The 24,137-nt window shown below is 32.3% G+C and overlaps 2 protein-coding genes across 2 annotated transcripts; one reads left to right on the forward strand and one right to left on the reverse strand.

Annotated features, from left to right (window-relative positions):
• The first annotated feature begins 7,440 nt into the window (after positions 1-7,440).
• LOC145953442 (uncharacterized) lies at positions 7,441-8,187 on the forward strand. The gene is made up of 2 exons (XM_083067396.1): positions 7,441-7,645; positions 7,970-8,187. Exons 1-2 carry the CDS (start codon positions 7,441-7,443, stop codon positions 8,185-8,187), a joined length of 423 nt encoding a protein of 140 aa, XP_082923522.1.
• Positions 8,188-12,509: 4,322 nt separating this feature from the next.
• LOC109788890 (protein MIZU-KUSSEI 1) lies at positions 12,510-13,571 on the reverse strand. The gene has a single exon (XM_020347745.3). The coding sequence runs from the start codon at positions 13,414-13,416 to the stop codon at positions 12,649-12,651; it is 768 nt and encodes a 255-aa protein (XP_020203334.1). The 5' UTR covers positions 13,417-13,571; the 3' UTR covers positions 12,510-12,648.
• Positions 13,572-24,137: the final 10,566 nt, after the last annotated feature.

Raw genomic sequence — 24,137 nt, forward strand, 5'->3', positions numbered from 1 at the left:
CATCCTTTGTCTCCTTCACAAGTGATAGAGGATCAAGTACAAATGAAATTGAAAAGAGAAGAAGAAAAAAAAAACTTGATTAAAAAAAACAAAAAGGAAAAGAAACATAAGTCTTCAAAGAAGAAGGAAGAGAAATTTCTTTCTATAGAAGAAATTCAACAAGAAACTTTAAAACAAACCCTAATTGTTGAAAAACCTTCTTACCTTCTTCTTTGTAAAAGTGTGCTTTAGTGTCATAATTTAAGCATTGAACTTAGTTCTTTACCTCCTCAAGTTTCTCATTTATTAAAAGAATTTGATGATATATTCCCTAGTGAAGGTCCAAAAGGCCTTCCTCCTTTTAGGGGTATAGAACATCAAATTGATTTTGTGCCTAGGGCTAGTCTACCCAATAGACCAGCCTATAGGACAAATCCTCAAGAAACTAAGGAGATAGAGAACTAAGTCCATGAATTATTGAATAAAGGGTGGGTACAAAAGAGTTTGAGTCCCTGTGCTGTGCCTGTATTGTTAGTGCCCAAGAAAGATGGAAAATGGAGAATGTGTTGTGATTGTAGGTCCATTAACAATATCACAATCAAGTACAGGCACCCAATCCCTAGACTTGATGATATGCTTGATGAATTACATGGTGCTACTATATTTTCTAAAATTGATCTTAAAAGTGGTTATCACCAAATAAGAATTAAAAAGGGTGATGAGTGGAAAACTGCTTTTAAGACCAAATTTGGATTGTATGAGTGGCTAGTTATGCCTTTTGGTTTAACCAATGCACCAAGTACATTCATGAGGCTTATGAATCATGTCTTAAGAGAGTGTATAGGAAAATTTGTTGTTGTTTATTTTGATGATATATTAATCTATAGTAGTTCTCAAGATGATCACTTAGGACATCTTAGAGAAGTTATGATGATCCTTAGGGAAAACCAATTATTTGCAAATCTTGAAAAATGTACTTTTTGTGTGGATCATGTGGTTTTCCTAGGGTTCATTGTAAGCAAAAATGGGGTTCAAGTGGACCCCGAGAAAATCAAAGCCATTCAAGAGTGGCCCAAGCCAAAAAATGTTAGTGAAGTTAGGAGTTTTCATGGACTAGCAAGTTTTTATAGAAGATTTGTGCCTAACTTCTCTAGCATTACTTCACCCTTGAATGAGCTAGTCAAAAAAGATATTTTATTTGATTGGACTTCAAAGCATGACCAAGCATTTCAATTACTTAAAGATCAACTTACTAATGCACCCATTTTAGCTCTACCAAATTTTAAAAAGACTTTTGAGCTAGAATGTGATGCATCAGGAGTTGGCATAGGCGCTGTGTTATTGCAAGGAGGACACCCCATTGCCTATTTTAGTGAAAAACTAAAAGGTGCCTCCATCAATTACTCAACCTATGACAAGGAGTTGTATGCATTGGTTAGAGCTTTACAAACTTGGGAACACTATCTTGTGTCTAAAGAGTTTGTCATTCATAGTGACCATGAGTCACTTAAATATTTAAGAGGTCAAGGTAAGTTAAATAAGAGGCATGCCAAATGGTTAGAGTTCCTTGAACAATTTCCATATATCATTAAATTCAAGAAAGGAAAATCAAATGTTGTAGCTGATGCTTTATCTAGGAGACATACTTTGCTTGTGTCTTTAGGTACTCAAATTCTTGGATTTGATAATATTAGGGAATTGTATGAGGAAGATCTTGAGTTTGGTGATAATTATAAAAAATGTCAACAAAAAGCTTTTGATGGTTTTTATATGGTTGAGGGGTACTTGTATAAAGAAGGAAGGTTATGCATACCCCAAGGATCCATTAGGAAATTATTAATTAAAGAGAGTCATGAAGGTGGGCTTATGGGGCACTTTGGTGTTGAGAAAACCCTTAGTTTGTTAAAAGAAAAATTTTATTGGCCCCATATGCGAAAAGATGTCCAAAGGCATTGTTTTAGATGTTTAGCTTGTTTACAAGCTAAGTCTAAAGTAATGCCTCGTGGTACATACACACCTTTGCCTGTTGCTTCTTCTCCTTGGGTAGATATTAGCATGGATTTTGTGCTAGGCTTGCCTAGAACTCAAAGGGGAATGGATTCTATCTTTGTGGTAGTGGACCGTTTCAGTAAAATGGCTCATTTTATTCCTTGCCACAAAGTAGATGATGCAAGCAACATTGCAAAACTCTTCTTTAGAGATGTGGTTAAACTACATGGACTTCCTAGGACCATAGTTTCAGATAGAGATACAAAGTTCCTAAGCCACTTTTGGCGTGTCTTATGGTCAAGACTAGGAACCAAACTCCTCTTTTCAACTACTTGTCATCCTCAAACAGATGGCCAAACTAAAGTAGTGAATAGATCTCTGTCTACTATGCTTAGGGCAGTCCTAAAGGGTAATCACAAATCTTGGGATGAGTTTTTGCCCCACATTGAATTTGCCTACAATAGGGTAGTTCACAAAACTACCAATATTTCTCCTTTTGAGGCTGTGTATGGGTTTAATCCTTTAACTCCTTTAGACTTGATACCTCTTCCTAATGTTGAACATTTCATTCATAAGGAAGGGGCTTCAAAGGCTGATTTTATCAAGAAACTGTATGAAAGGATTAAAACTCATATTCAAAATCAAAATGAGAAATATGCCAAACAAGGGAATAAAGGCAAAAAGTCTATCATCTTCGAGGAAGGTGATTGGGTTTGGCTTCACTTAAGAAAAGAACGTTTTCCAAATCAAAGGAAGTCCAAACTCAGTCCTAGAGGAGATGGTCCCTTTCAAGTCTTACAGCGTATCAATGATAACGCTTATAGACTTGATTTACCCTCTGATTATGGAGTCAGCACCACTTTTAATGTTTGTGATCTTAAACCTTTTATAGGTGCTAGTGATGATGAGGACGACTCTTCAGATTCGAGGACGAATCCTTCTCAAGAGGGAGGGAATGATGGAAGAGCATGGGCTAAAGGCCCAACCACTAGAGCAATGGCCAGGAGGTTACTTGAAGATTTGACTGCTTCAGAGCTTAGTGGGCCCAATGGGCTTGGTGGGCCTAGGGTGCTTCTCACTTGGGCTTTAATTGATTTAACACCATGTTTAATTGTATTTTCTTAGTATAGGAATTTACTTTGTTGTTGGTCTTGTATTTTGACCATAGATTAGGGTTTAGGTGTCTTGGGCTTAATTTTGGGCTTCTTGAGCTTTGGGCTTTTGATACCCAAAATTGGGCTCATTCTTCTTCTTATATTTTTTTCCTATTCATTGTATTCATTAGACCAATGTATTTCGGTCATTAGATTAGGATTATATGAAGAATACATTAATAGGAGAATTAGGTTTCATTTATGCATCATTTAGAGGTAATTTGAGATGAATTTGAGTCACATGGATGGCATGTAGTAGTTCCGGCCATGTGAGCTCAAATCCACTTCAAATCACTCCTAAATGACACCTAAATGAAGGTAGCAATCCGGTTTAAGCATGTGAGTGGCCAAAGTTTGAATTTCAAATTCAAAATTTGAAATTCAAACTTGGCGCCAACTATGCCTACTTGGTTGCTGCCAAGCTTGACCTAATTTTCCTCCTATAATTGTATCTCTTCCCTCCTTGTAAAGACACTTTTGAATATATGAGAATTCCTGAACAAATACTTCAGCCAATTCCCTCAAGAGTCACCGAAAATTCCAAGAGAGAAAACCTAAGAGAATGCCTTCAAAAACCTTAGGAAAACCTAGTTTTCCTTCCCTTTGAAGTGTGCAATCCTTTGAGTTCATGAGCTTGGATGCTTCCTTCTTCCATTTCCGCAGATTGTTCTTCATCTTCACGAGTTCTTCAAGTGTGTTCTATCTCCATTGAAGAAGATCCGAGCCTAGGAGGAGTTTAGGAAGAGTTTGAGCTTCACTCCTACTACTCACCTCCATCAAACTGCTTCAAGAATGATTGTCGGATTTGCATGATCAACTTGACAAAATTGACCTTTCCACGCAACAGGACAATTTTTTCATTCCCAATGCATATAGTCAATTGAGCCTAACATACCTGAAAAGTCAGGCGCTACTCCCATTTGTAGAAGTGGTTCTATGTCTTTGTTATTAAGCCTAACATACCTGAAAATGCATAACGGCTAATTCCAACATCTCTTTTCTTCTTTTTTTTTCTTTCTTGTTTTCTTTTTTTTTTTCTCTTTTTTTTCCTCAACACTGCAACATATCTTTTTTTTTTTCTTCTTCCACCATCACCAACGACACTTTTTTTTCAAATTTTTTATTTTTTATCTTCTTCCACCAACACCAACAACTCTTTCTTTTTTAATTTTTTTTCTTTTTTATTTTTTTCTTTTTCTTCTTTTCTCACGCCTCTCTCATGACATGTAGGATTCCTCCAATGATAAATTTCTAGAAGGATTTGTTGCTTGGATTAAGCAACTCTCCAAGGCACAGCCATTGAACATGCTATTATATTATTACAAACAATTCCAAATTCAAAGATATATACCTACTTAATTATATTTAATTAAAAAATTCACTTTATACTCTTGTGTTATGAATATTAAAAACTACAATATTTTTATGTTTTTTCATTTAAAATATTTTATTTATAATGGCATGATATTTATATGTTTTCACTTAAAATTAAAACTAAAAAAATTTTGTTATAACTGAGAGTTTATAATAATTGATTACATGATAAAATTATAACACTATTAACTTTTTTATCTTATTCATTTTTACTATTTTTTTTAAGTATAATAACTTACAATAATAACTTATGCTTAATTTAATAAAATTAATTACAATAATAATTGTTATATTATAATTTATATTAAGTAACACCTGATTCTAATTAATTAAAAAATCTATAATCAGATATCAATCATTTTAGTTAATATATATATATATATATATATATATATATATATATATATATATATATATAACTGTCCATTTCAAAATATAGCATACTCATATATTAAAAACACAGAACTTTTTCATGTCTCAAAAATTTTAATAAGAATAACATGTTTAATTTTTTTTTCTCCAAAAGATATAAAATATCTATAAAATAAATATAATGTTGATAATTATATATGCTAAGAAGAATAAATGTTAGATTATTATTTTAAATATTATTTTAATGCAAAAAAAAATAAAAATAAAAATTATAACAATAGATTAATTATTGGTAGAAGATATTATATTTAAATTAACTAACTCTAGGAGGGATTCGTTTACTCTAGGAGTAGATTTAATTCGTTCAATAATTTATGTTTTATAAATTTCAATGATTCAACCATTGAATTTAAAGTTCTTAATGCATAGATCAAATCTGAAAAATTTTTAAAAAATTTGAAAACCATCTGATACTTCATTTCATTAATTTAAATTAACGGATAATCATAAAATTATTTTATACATTGATTTGAATTAATGAAACAAAGTATCAAATGATTTTCAAATTTTTTAAAAATTGACAAATTTGATCTATGCATTAAGAACTTTAAATTCAACGGTTGGATCGTTGAAATTTGATGTAGAACATGAGTTATTGAATGAAGTAAGTCTAGGTAGACTTACTCCTGGAGTAAACAGATCCCTCCTCTTTCTCTCTCTCTCTCTCTATATATATATATGTGTGTGTGTGTATGTGTGTGTGTGTGTGTGTTTGTGTGTGTGTGTGTGTCGTGTCCTCATATCCTATATTTTTTATTTTGTCGTATTCCTATATTCATATTGTGTACTCGTGTTGTGTTCAAATTTGTGCAATAGTCTTCTACATGATGCACATGTAGAATAGAAGAAGCCAACAAAATTTTTTCACATCTCTCATTGGAAAATTAGCCTTTTACTATGAAGTTCAGATACTCCAAAAATGAAGAAGTATCGGTGTTGTACCCATATTAGATACCTATACGGTAAGGATATGTCAAAATACGTATCTAAGGAGTATTCGATTATTTTTTATTTTTTTAAAAAAAATTATTGGATACAATGGCTAGATACGACTTTATAACATGCAGAGGTGGATCTTTTATTGGACGGGGGGAGCCACAACTCCCCCAAAATTTTCTAAAAACTAATATATATTTTAATATTATATTTTTATATTTTTATATTATTAATTGTAATCAAATTAAAAGTCTAAATCTATTATCTTTCTCCTAGTTAACTTCTCAAAGAAGCCTCCAAAGCTGAAAGCCTTTCCCTTGAATCAAGAATTCTCTTTTGATCACTCACTCACATTCATGGCTTTCTAGTTCTCCCCTCCTAACATTATGGACTAGGACTTCTCTTTTCTCCAATGCCTTCGCCTTTGATGGTGGAGTTCATGAGAAGTGGAAGATTTGCTTCTCCTTTCCTTCACAAAGCGTAGGATCAACTTCTTGAAGATTTGCCTTGACTAGCCCAAACCTTCATGTCTAGCCCATTCCTCCTGGTTCCTTTAGTGTGTCACCCCCTGCCTTCTTAGGCATGATTCCATCAGCCTTTCACATTGATATTCTTTATATACCATTTTTCAGTTATTGTTTTTCTTCTCTTATTGTTTCTCTGCCACTACGTGTTTTGTTTCCTCTTTTTTCCATTTAGCTATGGTCTTTGTGTTTATCGTCCCTTACGATGTGCAAATGAAATCATATAGGTTTGTCTTTTACCTAGTGGGTTAGGAAAATAGAGAAAGAAGACTTTTGGGTTGTGTTGCAAATTTTAATTTGCATTGGACTTTTTGGTGGACTAAATAAAAGCTCATTTCCCCTTTTGCTAGGATTGACTTTGGTTATCTTAGGACACAAAGTTTAGTTTATGTTTTAATTTTTATGCTTCCACTTGAAAGTTGTTTTGCTCTCAAAGTCTCTGTATTTATCAGAAACGATTTTGGAAATTATTATTGTTTTCTATGTTTTCCTACTTTCCTTGATTAATTGGTACTCTCCAGTGACTTTATTATGATTTATAAACATTAGTTCCTCACTTAAGTGCAGTTGTATGTGGCATGAAACAAAAATTTTACATTTGTGCTTGTTATGGTACACTGTTCTGTTCTTGAAAAAAAAGGATAAATATAAAATTAACTAACAAGCGTTTTAGCTAAAAGCTTAGAAAGAATGAAACAGTGTTTTGCATTGTGATAATTGTGAACATAATTTTTTTCCTTTCTATATAGGAGAAAGACTGAAAGGTGATAAATATATATTAGAAGAATTATGATAAAGAGTAAAAGAATTGATTCTTTTTTCAAGAGGAAGACTTGTGAGAAAGATGAAAAAAAGGCAACTTGTATGTTAACTGAACTTGAGAAATTTCCCGAGAATCCAAGAATTGAAGAAAATGAAAAACAACTCTCAAAGGTTCATAAAGTTACATATAATGAATTTGAAAATTCTTTGGAACGTGATCCGGGGAAACGACCTCAAATTTGGCAATACCCACCAAATCAAACGGATGAGGTACGAAGGGCTTATCTAAAATGGGTCCATATAAAATGCATTTAGAAAATTATCCTTTATCTGGTAAAGATGATCATCCAAGGAGATTTCAATACACTTGGTTTAGCATATTTCCTTCATGGTTAGAGTATTCACCTTCACAAGATGTTGCATATTGCTTGCCTTGCTATCTTTCTAGTAAAAAACCAAACGGACGCCTTGGTTCAAATGTTTTCATTGCTATAGGTGATTGAATTTGAATTATAATTGCCAATGAGTTGATTTTCATCAACAAGTTTTAACTTTGTTGATTATTTTTTCTACAGGTTTTAAAAGTTGGAGGAAAGTTAATAATGGAAAGAATTGTGTTTTTCTTAAACACATTGGAAAGGATCCTTGCTCACCACACAATAATGCAGTGAGAGCTTGTCAAGACTTGTTGAATCAAAATTGTCATATTAGGAATGTTTTTCATGTGCAAAACTTAGATCAAATTACGAAGAATCGTTTGCGTCTCAAGACCTCAATTGACATTGTTCATTATTTATCACTTCAAGCTTGTGCTTTTAGATCGTGGTGAAACTAGTGAATCAAGAAACCAAGGTAATTTTCTTGAGATGATAAAACTCATAGCATCATACAATGATGAGGTTGCAAAAGTTGTGTTGGAAAATGCTCCATATAATTGCAAATATACTTCCCATAAAATTCAAAAGGAGATATTATTTTGCATAATTGTTGATGAGGCTCGTGATGAATCAAAAAAGGAACAAATGGCTCTTATTTGAGATTTGTTGTTGAAAATGGTTTTATACAAGAGTGGTTTTTTGATATTGTGCATGTTAAAGACACTGCGGCATTAACTCTAAAGAATGAATTATGTGTTGTACTTTCTCGACATAATTTTAATGTTTCTAATATTCATGGTCAAGGGTATGATGGTGCTAGTAATATGAAAGGAGAATGGAAAGGATTACAGAAATTATTCTTAAATGATTGTCCTTATGCATATTATGTTCATTGTTTTGTTCATCGGTTACAACTTGCCTTGGTTGCTGCATCAAGAGAAGTTATTCCAATTCATCAATTCTTTTCAAAATTGACTTTTATTGTGAATATTGTTTGCTCTTCTAGTAAACGTCATGATGAGTTACAAGCTGCCAAGTTAGATGAAATTGCATATTTGTTAGAGATTGATGAGCTTGAAATTGGTAAAGGGAAAAATCAAATTGGTACTTTGAAACAAACTGGGGATACTCGTTGGAGCTCTCATTTCTAATCTATTTGTAGCTTAATAAATATGTATGATGCAACTTGTTTTGTTCTAGAAAAAATTATTGTTGATGGATCTACTTATTCTCAACGTGAGGATGCTAATAATGCTTACAAAAGCTTGACCTCATTTGAGTTTATATTGATTTTGCATTTTATGAGAGAAATATGGGGATAACATATGTTCTTTGTCAAGCTTTACAACAACAATCTTAAGATGTAGTTATTGTTATGCATTTAGTTCGTTCTACAAAAGCACTTATTCAAAACTTGAGAGAAAAAGGTTGGGATAAGTTATTAAAAAATGTGACATCTTTTTGTGAAAAACATGATCTTGAGGTTCCCCAATTTAGTGCTTCTTATGTAGCAAGGCAAGGGCGCTCTCATCACCAAAAAGATCATATCACAGTGGAGCATTATTTGAGAGTTGAAATATTCTTTGTTACAATTGATAAGCAATTAAAATTGTAGATTTAATGACCAAACAGTGGAGTTATTACTTATTAACTCTAAGCTTGACATTAGTTCCTAAGGATGCTTATAAAGCTTTTAATATTGAAAATATTTGCACTCTTGTAGGCAAATATTATCCCATGGATTTCAGTGAGCAAGAGAAGGTTAATTTGCATTTCCAACTTCAACATTTCATTGTTGATGCTCGTCAAGATTCAAATTTAAAGAATTTATCAACAATGCAAGAGTTATGTACATGTTTGGCAATAACAAAAAGTCAGAAGTTTGCTACTTGATCGATAGATTACTTCGTCTTATCATGACTCTTCCAGTTTCTACAGCTACAACTGAAAGATCTTTTTCTACAATGAAAATAATCAAGATCAGGTTGAGAAATAAGATGGAAGCTGACTTTTAGCAGATAGTATGATCATTTATATTGAAAGGGATATTGCAACAAGTTTTAGTTCTGACTCAATTATTGAACATTTTAAGTCATTGAAACAGTGCAGAGTAGCACTTTAACTAAAGATAACTTCTACTTATGTTTTTATTATTTTAATGATAAAATTTATGTTAGGATTGCATTTAAAATTTTAGATATATATATATATATATATATATATATATATATATAATAATGTCAATATTTAATTTATGCGGTCACTCCTGAATTTTGGTCCACTTAAAAATAATTATTGGCTTTTGGATGATTCTTTTTACTTGACTTGCATTACACAATTTTGGATATGTCGTGTGCAATTGATACTATACAATACAAGTAGCTTGGGCTATGTTAGTATATTATTTTGGATCTTATGGGAGAAAAATGTACAACATATTTTGGAGTTTACTTCAATTATTTTGACTCGGTTCATTCTAGGTAACCTTTGATATTTAATAACAGTATTTTATGATTATTTTATGAAATGATTAGTAAATGATAATACTTTTCTTAGATTTTTTTTATTATGCATGTTTATTTTGAGTAGAAAAATGAAGAATTCTATTATTTTTTAATTAATAAAAAATTAATTTATATATAAAAAATTAATTTGGTACCCCAAATTTTTTATTCAAGTTCCGCATGTGATATGGTTTGGATACGTTTTTTTTTTACCCAAATGTTCGTTTTATTAATATCTTAATATTTTTTAGTTTTAAAATTTTTAAACGAAAAAAATATTTTAAAAGTTAATATATATATATATATATATATATATATTTACAAAGACATATTTCTCTCTTTTTTACAAATATTTTATATTGATATAAAATTTTCTATTTTTTTTATCGTATATAATGACGTATTGTATCCTTAATTTAAAATAAAAATAAAAATCGTACCCTCGTATCTGTGTCGTATTAAGTATCTAGACTTTATAAGTCTTCTACTACCGTTTTTAATTGGTCTTCCGGTGGAAAGCTAGTCCATGAGTAGCTTTTTAAGTCTTACGTGTGAGCCATGTTCTATAGAAAACGCTGGTCTGCAAAAGCAATTCAACGTTTTAAGATAATCCAACCACTACACACAAATAAAATCTGGCATATATTATGAAAATACCTATTTCAAAATCAAAAGAAATTCACAACTTCTAGTTCTAGCTCAACAACTGAATGACGCACTAATCATCGTACCCTACATAATTTCAATCGAAGAATAAAGAACAAAGAAATAGTTCCTTACCAGTTACCACCTTGTTTTTACACAATACACGTGAATGGTGAGTGGTGACAGAATTATTTTTAAAGTTTTCAAAATATAGAGTAAAGAGACAGAAAACTAACAACATGCATATTATACTGTATTAGTCGTTTAGTTAGAATTTATTATTTTTTTTATTGTCATTATACTAAAATTAATGACTTATTATTTTTTTTTCTTTTCATTTTTACCTATTAAAGTATGTTTACTAAATATTATGTTTATTTATTTTTAATATCTATCTATTTTTCTCTAACTATTTAATATTGCATTTAAAAAAATAATATATTTCTAATAAAATATTATAAAAAAATAAAAAATAAAATAAAAAAATAAGTAATAAATATTTATAAAAATTAAAATATTAATTATTTTTTTTAAATCTCGTGCAAAACCTATCTAGAGTACCAATTAGTTTTCGGAACGTAATAATTCATAAAAGCACTTTTCAACTAACCATAACCATGCATTTCCCGATAGAGACAAAAAGACAACAAAATTGCAACAACTACGAGATTTTCTGCCCCCTGGCCCTGTATTCCTTCCAAACCACCCATTTATCAAAACAATAGAAAGAGTTATCCAAATTATGGTCGGAATTCTTAAAATATTAATATTTTTTAATAAATTTATTATAAAATGATTATTTAATTTAATATTTTATAATTTAAATCATTATTTTATTCGTTCGGAAAGAATCCTTATCTTCTTTTTAATCCCTGGCTAAAATTAAAAACTAATTTATTGGGATAGTTAAATGTATTTAAAGGACACATCTTTCTTGCTTATGAATGAATGAAAACTGTTATTCGAAAACACCAAGTGTTATCCACATTTTAAAAAAAGAAAAAGTCATACTAATAGTGCGGCCCTATTGTTTTGCTGAGATTTTGAAGAACCATATATTTCTGCCAAGCATAAACTAACCACTAATTTCGTTGGTAGCTTCCAAACACACTACTCAAATGAAAAAATTTTAAAAATTGCACCGTATATACTCGGAGTATTTAAAAAACCAAAACAAATCGATCTATTCTACTTTATAAAAGTAGAGAGCTTCATATTTTAAATGGATAGGTTAGACTTCTTAAAATTATAAAAATCATGTTCTTTTAAATTGGATCAATTCTTTTGTATATATATATCGATCGATTTAAAAATAAATTAAATAACTTAAAGAAATCATGCAATGTAGATTATTTCGGATTGGTTCGAATTTTTTTATTTTTACACACCCGTATCCGCATTCCAAAATCATACAACTTCTTACCCAACATTAGAATCCAACACACTTCCAATATCTCCATACATTTGTAGTAAATTCACCCAGTCAATAAAAAAAGCAAGCAATTTCTTAAGCTCACATCATCTATTTAGCAAGAAATCCCATGATAATTCTCGCCACATGCAAAATCCCTTTATTCAACCAATGACAGTCACACTAAAGCCAATCAGAATTGTTCAGATTCGGTAAACATGGACAAACCCTTCACACAAAAAGAAAAAAAAAAAAACTCTTACTCAAATCTAGAGCATATAATTTTACATAAGCTCTCATAATCCTATCTAGCTAGAACACAATTATCTCATGATCTTGTACTAAGGCATTAGCAAAATGAAGTAGTCCCTCGTCTTGTTTACACACAAGCAGCAAACAAAACAAAACATGCTCATCAAAACGACATAATAAAACATATATATATATATAATAATCGACATGGGAACAATGGTTGTTGTCGTTGTGGTCGTAAATTTGCAATAGATAATTTTTTTTTTTTTTTTTTAAAAAGAAAAAGAAAAAGTTGTAAAGGTAATTAAGCTAAACCCTGATGAAGTAAATGCTGAGTTCAGGACCCCCAGTTCCATCAGGGTTCATCATGTAGAAGGCTTCAGAGTCTTTGGAGCCCACAACCCTCTCATACCTCGCTCTCATGTACATCACTTCCCCCTCGTCGGAGACACCTCCACTCACCGGCAACACGCCCGCGCCCATCGAAATGGGCTCCACGGCCCGCAGCACGGCCCAGTCCTCGGGCCCGCACTGGCGGCGGTTGGCGTACCCGCACTTCCTCCCGTTGCAGTAGCTTCTCCAGAGAGGCTCCTCGAGCAGCTTGCGACTGGTATTGGCACCCCCCTTGTTGGGCTTGTCGCACTCGAGGGCTATCCGGACGAGGCCCGAGGCCATCTCGCGGACGAGGAGGCTGGTGGGCGTGGGGAGCTCCAGGAGGAAGGCCGGGCCCAGCTTGGGGTTTTCCTGGAAGGCGAACCGCACGTGGCCGCGGCGGTGGCCGAAGAGCGTGCCCACCACACGTGTGCCGAGGGAGGGTGGTCGCTTCGTGAAGGGTAGCGTGAGTAGGGCTGACTTGAGCTTCGACCTTGAGAAGTGGGGTCTTTTGCTTTTCCTTGGTGGTTCTTGGAAGTGGGAGAAGGAGGTTGTGTGGTTTAGGATTTCTCTTTCCTCTTCTCGTTCTTGGTCCTCCTCCTCCTCCTCCTCCTCGTCCAAGGGCTTCTTTTTCCAGTGGAAGTATCTCCTTGAGAAGGAGAAGGAAGTGTCGTGGGGGGATTTGGCCGACATTATGGTCTTCATTACGTTGTCTTGTCTTGTCTTGTGTTGGATTTGGATGGGTGGTTTTATTTTATTCTTGGCTTCTGTCAGGGTTTGTGATTGTGATACCAATTACCAAAGGACAAGCAAGGGAATCTGACAAAAGGAAGCTCACCACCCTCCACCTACCTCTTGCCTTTCCTACAACTCACTCCCAACAAAATTTCTTTTCAAAAACACTTGGATCAACTTGCTTAGATAAGTTTTAGGTGTTTTTTTTTAATAAAAATTAAATTTTTTATTTTAGTAGTTAACTCAGATTTGTATTAAATATAAGTGTTTATATTATTAAAGTAAAATTTTAATTCTGATTAAAGAATAATATGAATCATACTTAAAGAAATTATGGTTATGAACAATTTCAATAGGTTGTTTGGATTGTTAATTGCGAGTAAACAACTTAGCTTATTAGGAATATGCATTGAGGTTAGTTGATGTGACATGAAAAAGAAAATTACTTGTTAAAATAACTTTTTTGTTCTGTGAAATTGTTTTGTGAAAATAACTTATTGAACCAATATTATTGATGAGAATAAAAAATGAAATATAAGTTATAAAAAGTGAAGGTGTTAACAAATAACTCTTATTATAAGGAAAATTTTATAAAAAATATAGTATGAGTTTCTACTCTCATACTTGGGACTCTCTTATGTTTTGGGTCATTTCGCACTCTCGTGACAAATTACATTGCAGCTAGTGAACAGTAGACTTTGCTCTGTTGTATATGTTTAACCATGAATATTTCATAATCCATTATAGTATGTGGGTCTTGACATTATAACTCTTTAGTGAAACTATGAATACGAGTTCATATATTTTTTATTTAATTATTTTATTTATGAAATACTCATTATTTTATTGATGATTAATTTTTATTAAAAAATTGGCTAATTATTTTGATACCTTAAATTTAATATCATTTAAATTAACAACTTGTTTATATGAGTCCTAATTATGTAAAAACATTTTTAAATATAAAAATTTATAACATAAAAGTATATGCATAATTTAATTAAAATGACATGTTTTATTACATTAAATAAATAATATAATGTTAATAATTTTTTTAAAAAATAAATATATTATATTTTTCATTCATTTTACTTGTATACTATCTACCATTCATTTAAATACACTGTATACATAACTTTGACAATCAAAAGTGGTGCATCTCCAAATTAGAAAGATTAAAGTATGACAAATTTTTTTAAAATATAAAAATTTATCACATAAAAGTATATACATAATTTAATTAAAATAATATATTTTATTATATTAAACAAGTAACATAGTGTTTAAAAATTTAACATAAAATGTCCTTTTTTTCTTTTTTTATTTTATCCCTAAAATATTTGAAACTATATTTTTAATCTCTATATTATGTGTTCATTTTTAATAATTTATGTATTCATTATAAAAACAATGAATATAGATTTAGAAGGATAAAAACTAAATAAATATATTTTATAGAGACTAAAGCAAAAATTTATTCATTTTACATGAATAAAAAATAATATTTACAAATTTTAGACTCATAAAAAACAAAGCAAGCATTTCATAGAGACTAAAATTTAAAAAAAAAAAACTCTAATTTATAAGGATAAAAATATATTTAAATATAATTTTATTTTTAAAAATAATATAAAAATTATCTTGCAATTATACAATTTTTTTTTTTAAAAATGGTTCTCCCTTAATTATGGGTTCAAAACAGTTACACGTCCGAACTACTTGTAGGATCGACGTCGGTTTATGGCCACTATATGTGAATATTTAACTACGGTTAAAATGAAAATGCATTATACCACTATTACAAAACTAGAGTAAGGTAAGATCATCGATTATACTACTAAATTATATAAAAGTAATTATAATTTTAATATTATATACAAACTTAAAGAGATTAATGAAATTATTATTTATTTTTACATAAAATCTAATTATATAAAATATAATTTTAAAATACTTTTTTTTAATTACAAATTTTACATCATTTTATATTTATTTGTTATCAAATTAATTTTCAGTTCTTTCATCTCAATATTCTCTTCAATTCTTTCTCCTCACTTTAAAGGTTTTTATTTATTTGAGAAAAACATTAAATAAATTTTACACGACAGATATTTCTAATCCTTTTATTGCATGGTGTCTAAAGTAGAAAAACAAAAAAGATATATTTCAATACAAGATGGATTAAAAAAGAAAGTGAAATTAAAAAGTGGATTTTGGTGGGTAGTGAAGAAACAAAAAAGACAAGCTTTTCATTGTGATTTGTTCACCAAGGGTGTGGGGGTCCATAGAGGAAGAAGAAAAAAGGAAGGGTAAGCATAGGACTGTTTACTCTAGCTACTCTGAGTTGCATTGGAAACAGTTAAGAGCAGGTGAAGGCACACCTACCACACCCACCACCCCACTCTGCACCATGCCTTCAGCCACCATTGTGTTCTGTGTTGCCATCCTTTCACAATGAAAACTGCCATCACCCTCTCATACCACACCACACATGCATTCAATAATGCTTACCCTTCTGGATATGCACTTTTTTTCATGCCTCCTGCTATAAACGTAGTAGTAGTAGTAGTATCTACAAGTCTCATCTACATTTTTTACATGCTTGCATGCACATTGAGAATCAACGTCAATTTTAAATAAAGAACCGTACTAATTATATTTAAGAAATTATAATAAATTTTGTCCATTCATTGTTTCTGTTACATGTAGAGAGTGTTGATTCACATTTTAAATTTTGTATTCAAACATAAAGTGAATGGGATATCGTGGAAAAGCTTATGGAACAAGAAAATACCTATGGTATCTATAGACCAGTAGTAAAGCATTCTTTAATTCAATGTATTGATTTTTTTAAATATATTTTGTAACTGCTGTACTTCAATAATTTTGCTGCTTTCCGTAGATCTTCGTCTTCCATATGAAAGTACACATTTTTTTGTCATTAGTCATTATTATTTATACTAAATTCTAAATCTTAAACTCTAGACATGTTGAAGGATCTGTCCAGGAATCTTCGACTATGTATATATTTAAAATATACATATATGGAATATATATGGAATGATGCCTAAAATAATTTATTAAGCTTCGTTTTATCAAATAATAGATGTTTAAACGAATCTGAATACCGAAAGCCAAGCAAAATCATTTAATTACTTTATCTAAATTCGTATATATAAACTAGTATTGAGCTTCTGTGTGTTATATAATAATTAATTGACATTCATTAAGTAAAGCTCTTGCATCAATTTGATTTTTTTTAATGAGTTAATATGGTAATTTTTAATTTCATTCTAAAACATATGAAAAATATATGTTAAAATTACGACATGCTTTAATTTCATACTAATTACAATTACTTATGATAATTATGAATTAAATTTTAAATTAACGTAGGAACTTTTTCAATAGAAGTCTACCAATTTTCTACGCCTAAAATTGTCTTAAATAAAGCCAGTATTTTCTCATAGGAGTAATAGTCATAATCATAATAATAAAGAAATAAAAATAGTACAGTAATAGATTTTGGGTGGAAGTTCAACAGCTCAACCATGTGGGAAAGTTTATAACATCATCATATCTATAGAAGCATTGAGCCAATAAACTACTACACCCTATGGTAGAGATATAGATGAATAGGGTTTTGGCTATTGGGCGATTATTATCTTGTTAGTGTGAATTATTTGAGTTCATCGGATCCCAAGACACCATAAGTATACAAAATTCAATGTTGTCCAAAGAAAAATAATTATTAGAACTTGTCTCGTGCTACTTGCTCAGAAATGTTCATTATGATCATCAAAGTGGGGTAAAAAGTCAAACACTGTTGACAGTGTTGAAGAGGGTGGGTCCTTTCAATCAACATAGGACTGAGGATTATGTGTGGTCGCTTTATTTGGTGTTGGGGACCCACCTTTCTCACGGATCACCTAACATTGATGCAAAAACCAACCCTAGGACTAGTGTTGCATTATGTCATGTGTGAGCTTTTCTTTTTCAATGGCCTTTTCTAACCCAAGAAGATAACATAATACTGGACTAGAAATAGTGTTTAATGTGTTGCTTAGTGCAAACCGTTTACCTATCTCTAATTTATTAGCAATTATTCAAAATCTACGAAAACCTACTAGATCTTGGGTGCTTTATCGAGTGAGAATGAAGTGAACGTGAGATGAAAAAGGAAATAGTCTATTCCATCAAGATTCAAAGAATAATGTTTCTCTCACATTGTTAATTTAATATGTCTATTTCCTATCTTTAGGATAAAAAAAAACGATGAAAATATTTAGATAGGTTTGTGTTTCTTCTTCTTCTACCTTAAAAATTGAGATGTGGGAGTAATATAAGAAAATAAATGGTATCAAAATTTTACAGTTAAAAATGAGATTTGTGAGTAATGTAAAAAAGAAAAGAAAAAATATTTTTGGAGTGTCTATAACTTGAGAGAGATCAAAAGAAATGAGAGATAAATTTTTCCTTTTTAGTACTTAAGGGGGACTAGAAGTCTAAATTACATTCCACTAAAAGAAAAAATAGCATACAAGTATGCTAGTAACAATGATTGAATAAAAGTAGGAGGAAAATCATAAATCTAAAAAGCTTCTCCAAACGAGGCCTATGTTTGACAAGGACATCCACAACTTGATTGACTTCCCTAAAAATATGAGAGCAAGAGATAACATGCTTTTGTTGTATTAGGCTTACTATATCTTGTACTAAAGCAAAACATGGATGTGAACACCCCTCATTAATAAGATTAACTGCTATGGTGGAATCAGATTCTATCAAGACTCTTTCTCCAATCCTACGTTCCCGAATGATATGTAACCCATGAAGAATGGCCCTTAGTTCTGTTTTAGCAATAGAGCAACAACCCAATTTACATGAAAATGCTACTAAACATCTTCCCATTTTATTACAAATGACTCCTCCACGCAAGGCTTCACTTCCCCTAGTGACTGCACCATCGCAATTGAGCTTTATATGATCAACTAAAGGAAGTGTCTACTGTATGAAAGGGTTAGTCACCGTATGTCTGATTCATGTAACAATAATAGGAGTATTCGAAACTCAACTCCTAGTGATAACATAGGTATGAGTATTAATCTCTGCCACTAACTGGTTTGAATTGATATGTAGATCTTGGAAAAGGAATTTCTTATGACAGTGCCAAAGGGAATCAAGAGTTATGACAAAGAAAATTTCCCAATTTATAGGATAATAGCCTACTCTTGTGAGGTTCATACTAGCAGATTATCATGAAAAATATGCCTTGCCATATTGATATGAACCTAGAGGGATGGATTCGTTTTACAGATTTATCTAGGTTGGAAAGCTCATAATTAAGAAATTAAAAGAAAAAAAATATGGATTAAGGTAAGAAATGGAAGAACAACGCCACAATCCCTAAAGATTGATAAGTTGAGGAAGATTCGCCACTTTGAATTAGGAAATTCAAGGATAAGAATCAAAAGTAGTTCCTAAGAACCTAGAGAGAGAAAATCCTCTCAATTGGAAAAATATCCAAATTCTGAATAATTCATTTTTTTTTCTTCTAAAATTTTTACAAAAGGTTCTTATTTATAAGCTTAGATGAGCAAGATGACATAAATTCTCACTAACACTTAATATTGACTCCTCATTAGCCCACTAATTAAGCAATAAATTCCCACTAATTCCCACTAGCATTTATTTCCCCTTAGCAACCTAAAAGGCAAGGAAACCCATCAGATTTATTTAATAAAATGAAATGAAATGAAAATTACATTAAAAAAATAAGATAATGGACTTATTTAATTATTCAGTCCCAAACTACTTAAATTCCAGCCCATTAATCTTTCTTCTTTATCATATGACTTTGGGCTTGTTAGTCTTCAATTTTACCCTGCTGGATTCACATCATACCCTCATTCTTTGAGAAGATTCGTCCCGAATCTTAAGGCTTTATTTATTTCCTAATTTATTTAATTCACTAACTACTGCCGGAACGCAAATGCTTCCTCCTGGGTCGAAGACATCTCGCTTGTATCCATCTCTAGCTTCACCTGTTGGTAAGTTATTAATCATCAACGAAACAAATAAAACTTCTTCAAACTCATAACCACAAACGTACTCAATGAATAGGAATTGAATCCCATTCAAGTGGCAACTTTGGAAAATAGTAACTTCAAACAACAAATCAACTCCATTTTCCAGGTGCAAGGTCTCTTGAATTTTATTTTGAAAGGTGGACTGAATGTATAAAGGTGCATTAGGAATGATGTTGACATGCTTCTTCAAACAAGAAAACTCGTCCTCCTGTTCCTGTAAATTTGACACATCAAAAGAAGAAAAATGTAACGTTAGAGTTGTCATCTTCCTCTCTATGTATCTCATCTTCTGCTCTCCTATTCTCTTCTCTTTCTTTTTCTATCTTTATTTTCAATTTCAGTTGATCCTCATGTACAGCGTCGATTGATAGACATATCAACTTAATCCTTCGTCCACCATGCACAAAACAAATAGAAGGCCGTTCAGGATTTATAATTTTATTGTACAGCCATGGCCTCCCTAATAACATATGGCATATCTCCACGGGGGCAATATCACAAAGAACTTCATCTTCATATTTTCCAATAGAGAATTTAATCATTGCTTGTCCATTTGTAGTGGCCAGACATAATTTCTCAACCACCCTGCTGCTCACGACATTTCTGAAATTGAATTCATCTACTGCAACCAAGAACAGAGAGTCGTCAACCAAACATCTTGTATAGAAAATTTCCATTTCCATTCCAAACCTAGACCCAAAGCTCTGATACCAAATGATGTGAAACAATCGATTATAAGGAAGGCACCACAAATACGATTATTTGATAAGCCAAGAAAGATCGCCACAAGAATTGGAGAATTCTTGATAAGATCAGTTGATGCAAGGAAGAACCCTAGCAGAGCTAAAACTCACAAAAAAATATAATCTGAATAATCTGTCCCTTTTCTCAATTCCCAAAATGTTTAATACAACTTTAGTTTGGGTTTGCCTCATTTGGAAGTAAATAAAGAAAATTAAAATACTAATATCCCAACAGAAGCTAATATGCCCAAGTGGTTTGATGAAGGCATTATAAGCTTAAGGTCTTGGGTTCAAATCCTGAAATGTAGCAGTTTATTATTTTTATTTTTTTAATACTGCCTTTTATAAAACAAAATTAACACAACTTTAAAACTTAAGACATAAAAAGATAATAATAATAATAAAATAAAAACTAAATCTTCTGGTTGGCTAGCTCTTCAAGCAAGCAATGCATGTAATAAGTCTAGCCTCCTCCATGTGTTGAGTCGATTATTGGGTCTCTAGCAAATGGGCCACTTTGTGTTGCAATGCCTATTGGGTTTTTTTTAAGCATCCCTCTAGTCATAGGCCCACCTAAGATTTGAATTGGATCTTGATCTTGATCCTCTTCGTCGTGGACTTGGGCCTTCTGATCATGGGCCTCTTGAGTTTGGACTTTTATGAATTATTCAGAATTTGGATATTTTTCCAATTGAGAGGATTTTCTCTCTCTAGGTTCTTAGGAACTACTTTTGATTCTTATCCTTGAATTTCCTAATTCAAAGTGGCAGCAGCTGAATTCTCAGACTATGCCCTCATTTGGTGGAACAAATATCAAAAGGAAATGCAAAGAGATGAGGAACGGGAAATAGATACATGGGCTGAAATGAGGAGAGTCATGAGGAAGAGATACGTGCCAACCAGTTATAGTAGAACTTTGAGTTTAAAACTTCAAAAATTAACTCAAGGTAGCATGACTGTTGAAGAATACTATAAGGAGATGGAGATAACATTGATGAGAGCCTATATAGAGGAAGAAAATGAAGCAACAACGGTTCGTTTTCTGAATGGCCTAAACATTGATATTAGGGATGTTGTGGAATTGTAGGAATATGTGGAGATGGAAGATTTGTTTCACAAGGTTGTACAGGTTGAACAACAACTCAAGAGGAAAGGTATAGCAAGGAAGAATTCTTCCAGTTCTTATAATCCAATCTGGAGGGATAGATTTAAGAAGGAAGGAGGAAATTTATCTAGTTCAGCAGTGACTCCTCCACAAGGGAAATCACCAACAAAGCCAAATGCATATGTTTTTCCCACTGGAACTAGAAACATCAAATGCTTCAAATGCTTGGGAAGAGGACATATTGCTTCTAAATGCCCAACCAGGAGGATTATGATCATGAAGGAGGATGGGCAAATCACTAGTGAATCTGAACATGATGAAGAAGAAGTGGAGAAGGAAGAGGAAGCATTACAGGGTGATATACTAATGGTAAGGAGGTTGTTGGGAAGTCAGATACAACCACTTGAGCAAACCCAAAGAGAAAATATTTTCCACACTAGATGTTCCATCAAAGGTAAATTATGCTCTTTAATAGTTGATGGTGGAAGTTGTACTAATGTGGCTAGTTCCAGATTAGTCTCTAAATTAAATTTGGGAACCAAACCACATCCTAGGCCATACAAACTTCAATGGCTTAGTGAAGATGGAGAGATGAAAGTAACTCAGCAGGTTGAGGTGTGCTTCTCAATTAGAAGGTATAATGATAAGGTGTTGTGTGATGTGGTTCCAATGAAAGCAAATCATCTCCTCCTAGGGAGGCCATGGCAGTATGACACAAAAGCACTACGTGATGGATTCACCAACAAGATTTCTTTCATGCACAATGACCAAAAAATTATTCTCGAACCATTATCTCCTAGAGATGTGTGTGAGGATCAAATAAAAATGAGAGAAAAAAATAATTCAAGAGAAAAGAGAGAAGAGTAAAACACCTATCAAAGGTAGAAAGAAGAAGAGTGAAACACTTGAGGGAAAAAGTGAAACACTTGAGAGAAAAATGAGTTGTTTAGCAAAAGAGAGTGAGGTGAAAAGGATGTTTCTTGCTCATAAACCACTTTACTTGATGTACTGCAAAAATAATATTTTTGTTGTTGACAATTCAAATAAAATTGCTATTCCTCCTAGTGTTGAATTTCTTTTGCAGGAATATAAGGATGTGTTTCCGAAGGAGTTACCAAAGGGACTGCCACCTTTGAGGGGAATTGAACACCATATTGATCTCATTCCAGGAGTGTCATTGCCCAACCGACCAGCATATAGAAGTAATCCCCAAGAGACCAAAGAGATCCAAAGGCAAGTCGAAGAATTGATGAGCAAAGGATGGGTATTAGAGAGCATGAGTCCATGTGCAGTTCTAGTCATTTTAGTCCTTAAGAAGGATGGAACATGGAGGATTTGCACTGATTGTAGAGCCATCAACAACATCACAGTTAAGTATAGGCATCCTATTCCTAGGTTAGATGACTTATTGGATGAAGTGCATGGTGCCTGTATTTTCTCAAAAATTGACTTGAAAAGTGGGTACCATCAAATTAGGATTAGGGAAGGGGATGAATGGAAAACTGCCTTTAAAACTAAGTATGGTTTGTATGAGTGGCTAGTGATGCCCTTTGGGTTAACTAATGCCCCAAGCACTTTTATGAGATTGATGAACCACGTCTTAAAGGAAATTTTAGGCAAATGTGTTGTGGTGTACTTTGATGATATTCTGATATATAGCACTAACTTTGATTTGCATGTTGAACATTTAAGTGCTGTCATGAATGTGCTTAGAGAGGAAAAATTGTTTGCTAATATTGAAAAATGTACCTTTTGCATTGATCATGTTGTGTTTTTGGGATTTGTTGTGAGTTCTAAAGGGGTACAAGTTGATGAGGAAAAGATTAGAGCCATCCAAGAGTGGCCTACCCCTAAGAATGTGAGTGAAGTGAGAAGCTTTCATGGGTTAGCTAGTTTCTATAGGAGGTTTGTTAAGGATTTTAGTACTTTGGCTACACCTCTTAATGAAATAGTTAAAAAGCATGTTGGGTTTAAATGGGATGAAAAACAAGAAAAGGCATTTTCTGAACTTAAGCACAAACTAACTAATGGCCCCATTCTTGCATTACCAAATTTTGCAAAATCTTTTGAAATTGAATTTGATGCATCTAATGTGGGTATTGGGGCTGTTTTGATGCAAGAAGGTCATCCAATTGCTTATTTTAGTGAGAAGCTGAATGAGGCTGCCCTAAATTATCCCACTTATGATAAGGAATTGTATGACTTGGTGAGAGCTTTAAAGACTTGGCAACATTACCTTTTGCCCAAAGATTTTGTCATCCATAGTGATCATGAGTCCTTAAAGTACTTAAAAGGACAAGGTAAGCTTCATAAGAGACATGCTAAGTGGGTAGAGTTTCTAGAACAATTTCCATATGTCATCAAGCATAAAAAAGGAAAAGGGAATGTAGTGGCTGATGCTTTGTCTAGGAGACATGCATTGCTCTCTATGCTTGAAACTAAACTATTTGGTCTTGAATCTTTGAAAGACATGTATATGCATGATGTAGACTTTGCTGAAATTTTTGCTGCATGTGAAAAATTGTCTGAAAATGGTTACTATAGGCATAATGGATTCTTGTTTAAAGCATATAGATTATGTGTGCCTAAGTGTTCCATTAGAGAGCTGCTTGTGAGTGAATCACATGAGGGGGGGTTGATGGGTCATTTTGGGGTTCAAAAGACTTTGGAAATTTTGCAAGAACATTTCTATTAGCCCCATATGAAGCGTGATGTACATAAATTTTGTGATCATTGTATTATTTGTAAAAAGGC

The sequence above is a fragment of the Cajanus cajan genome, chromosome 11, assembly GCF_000230855.2.
Source record: "Cajanus cajan strain Asha chromosome 11, NIPB_CcT2T_4, whole genome shotgun sequence".
Lineage (NCBI taxonomy): Eukaryota > Viridiplantae > Streptophyta > Magnoliopsida > Fabales > Fabaceae > Cajanus > Cajanus cajan.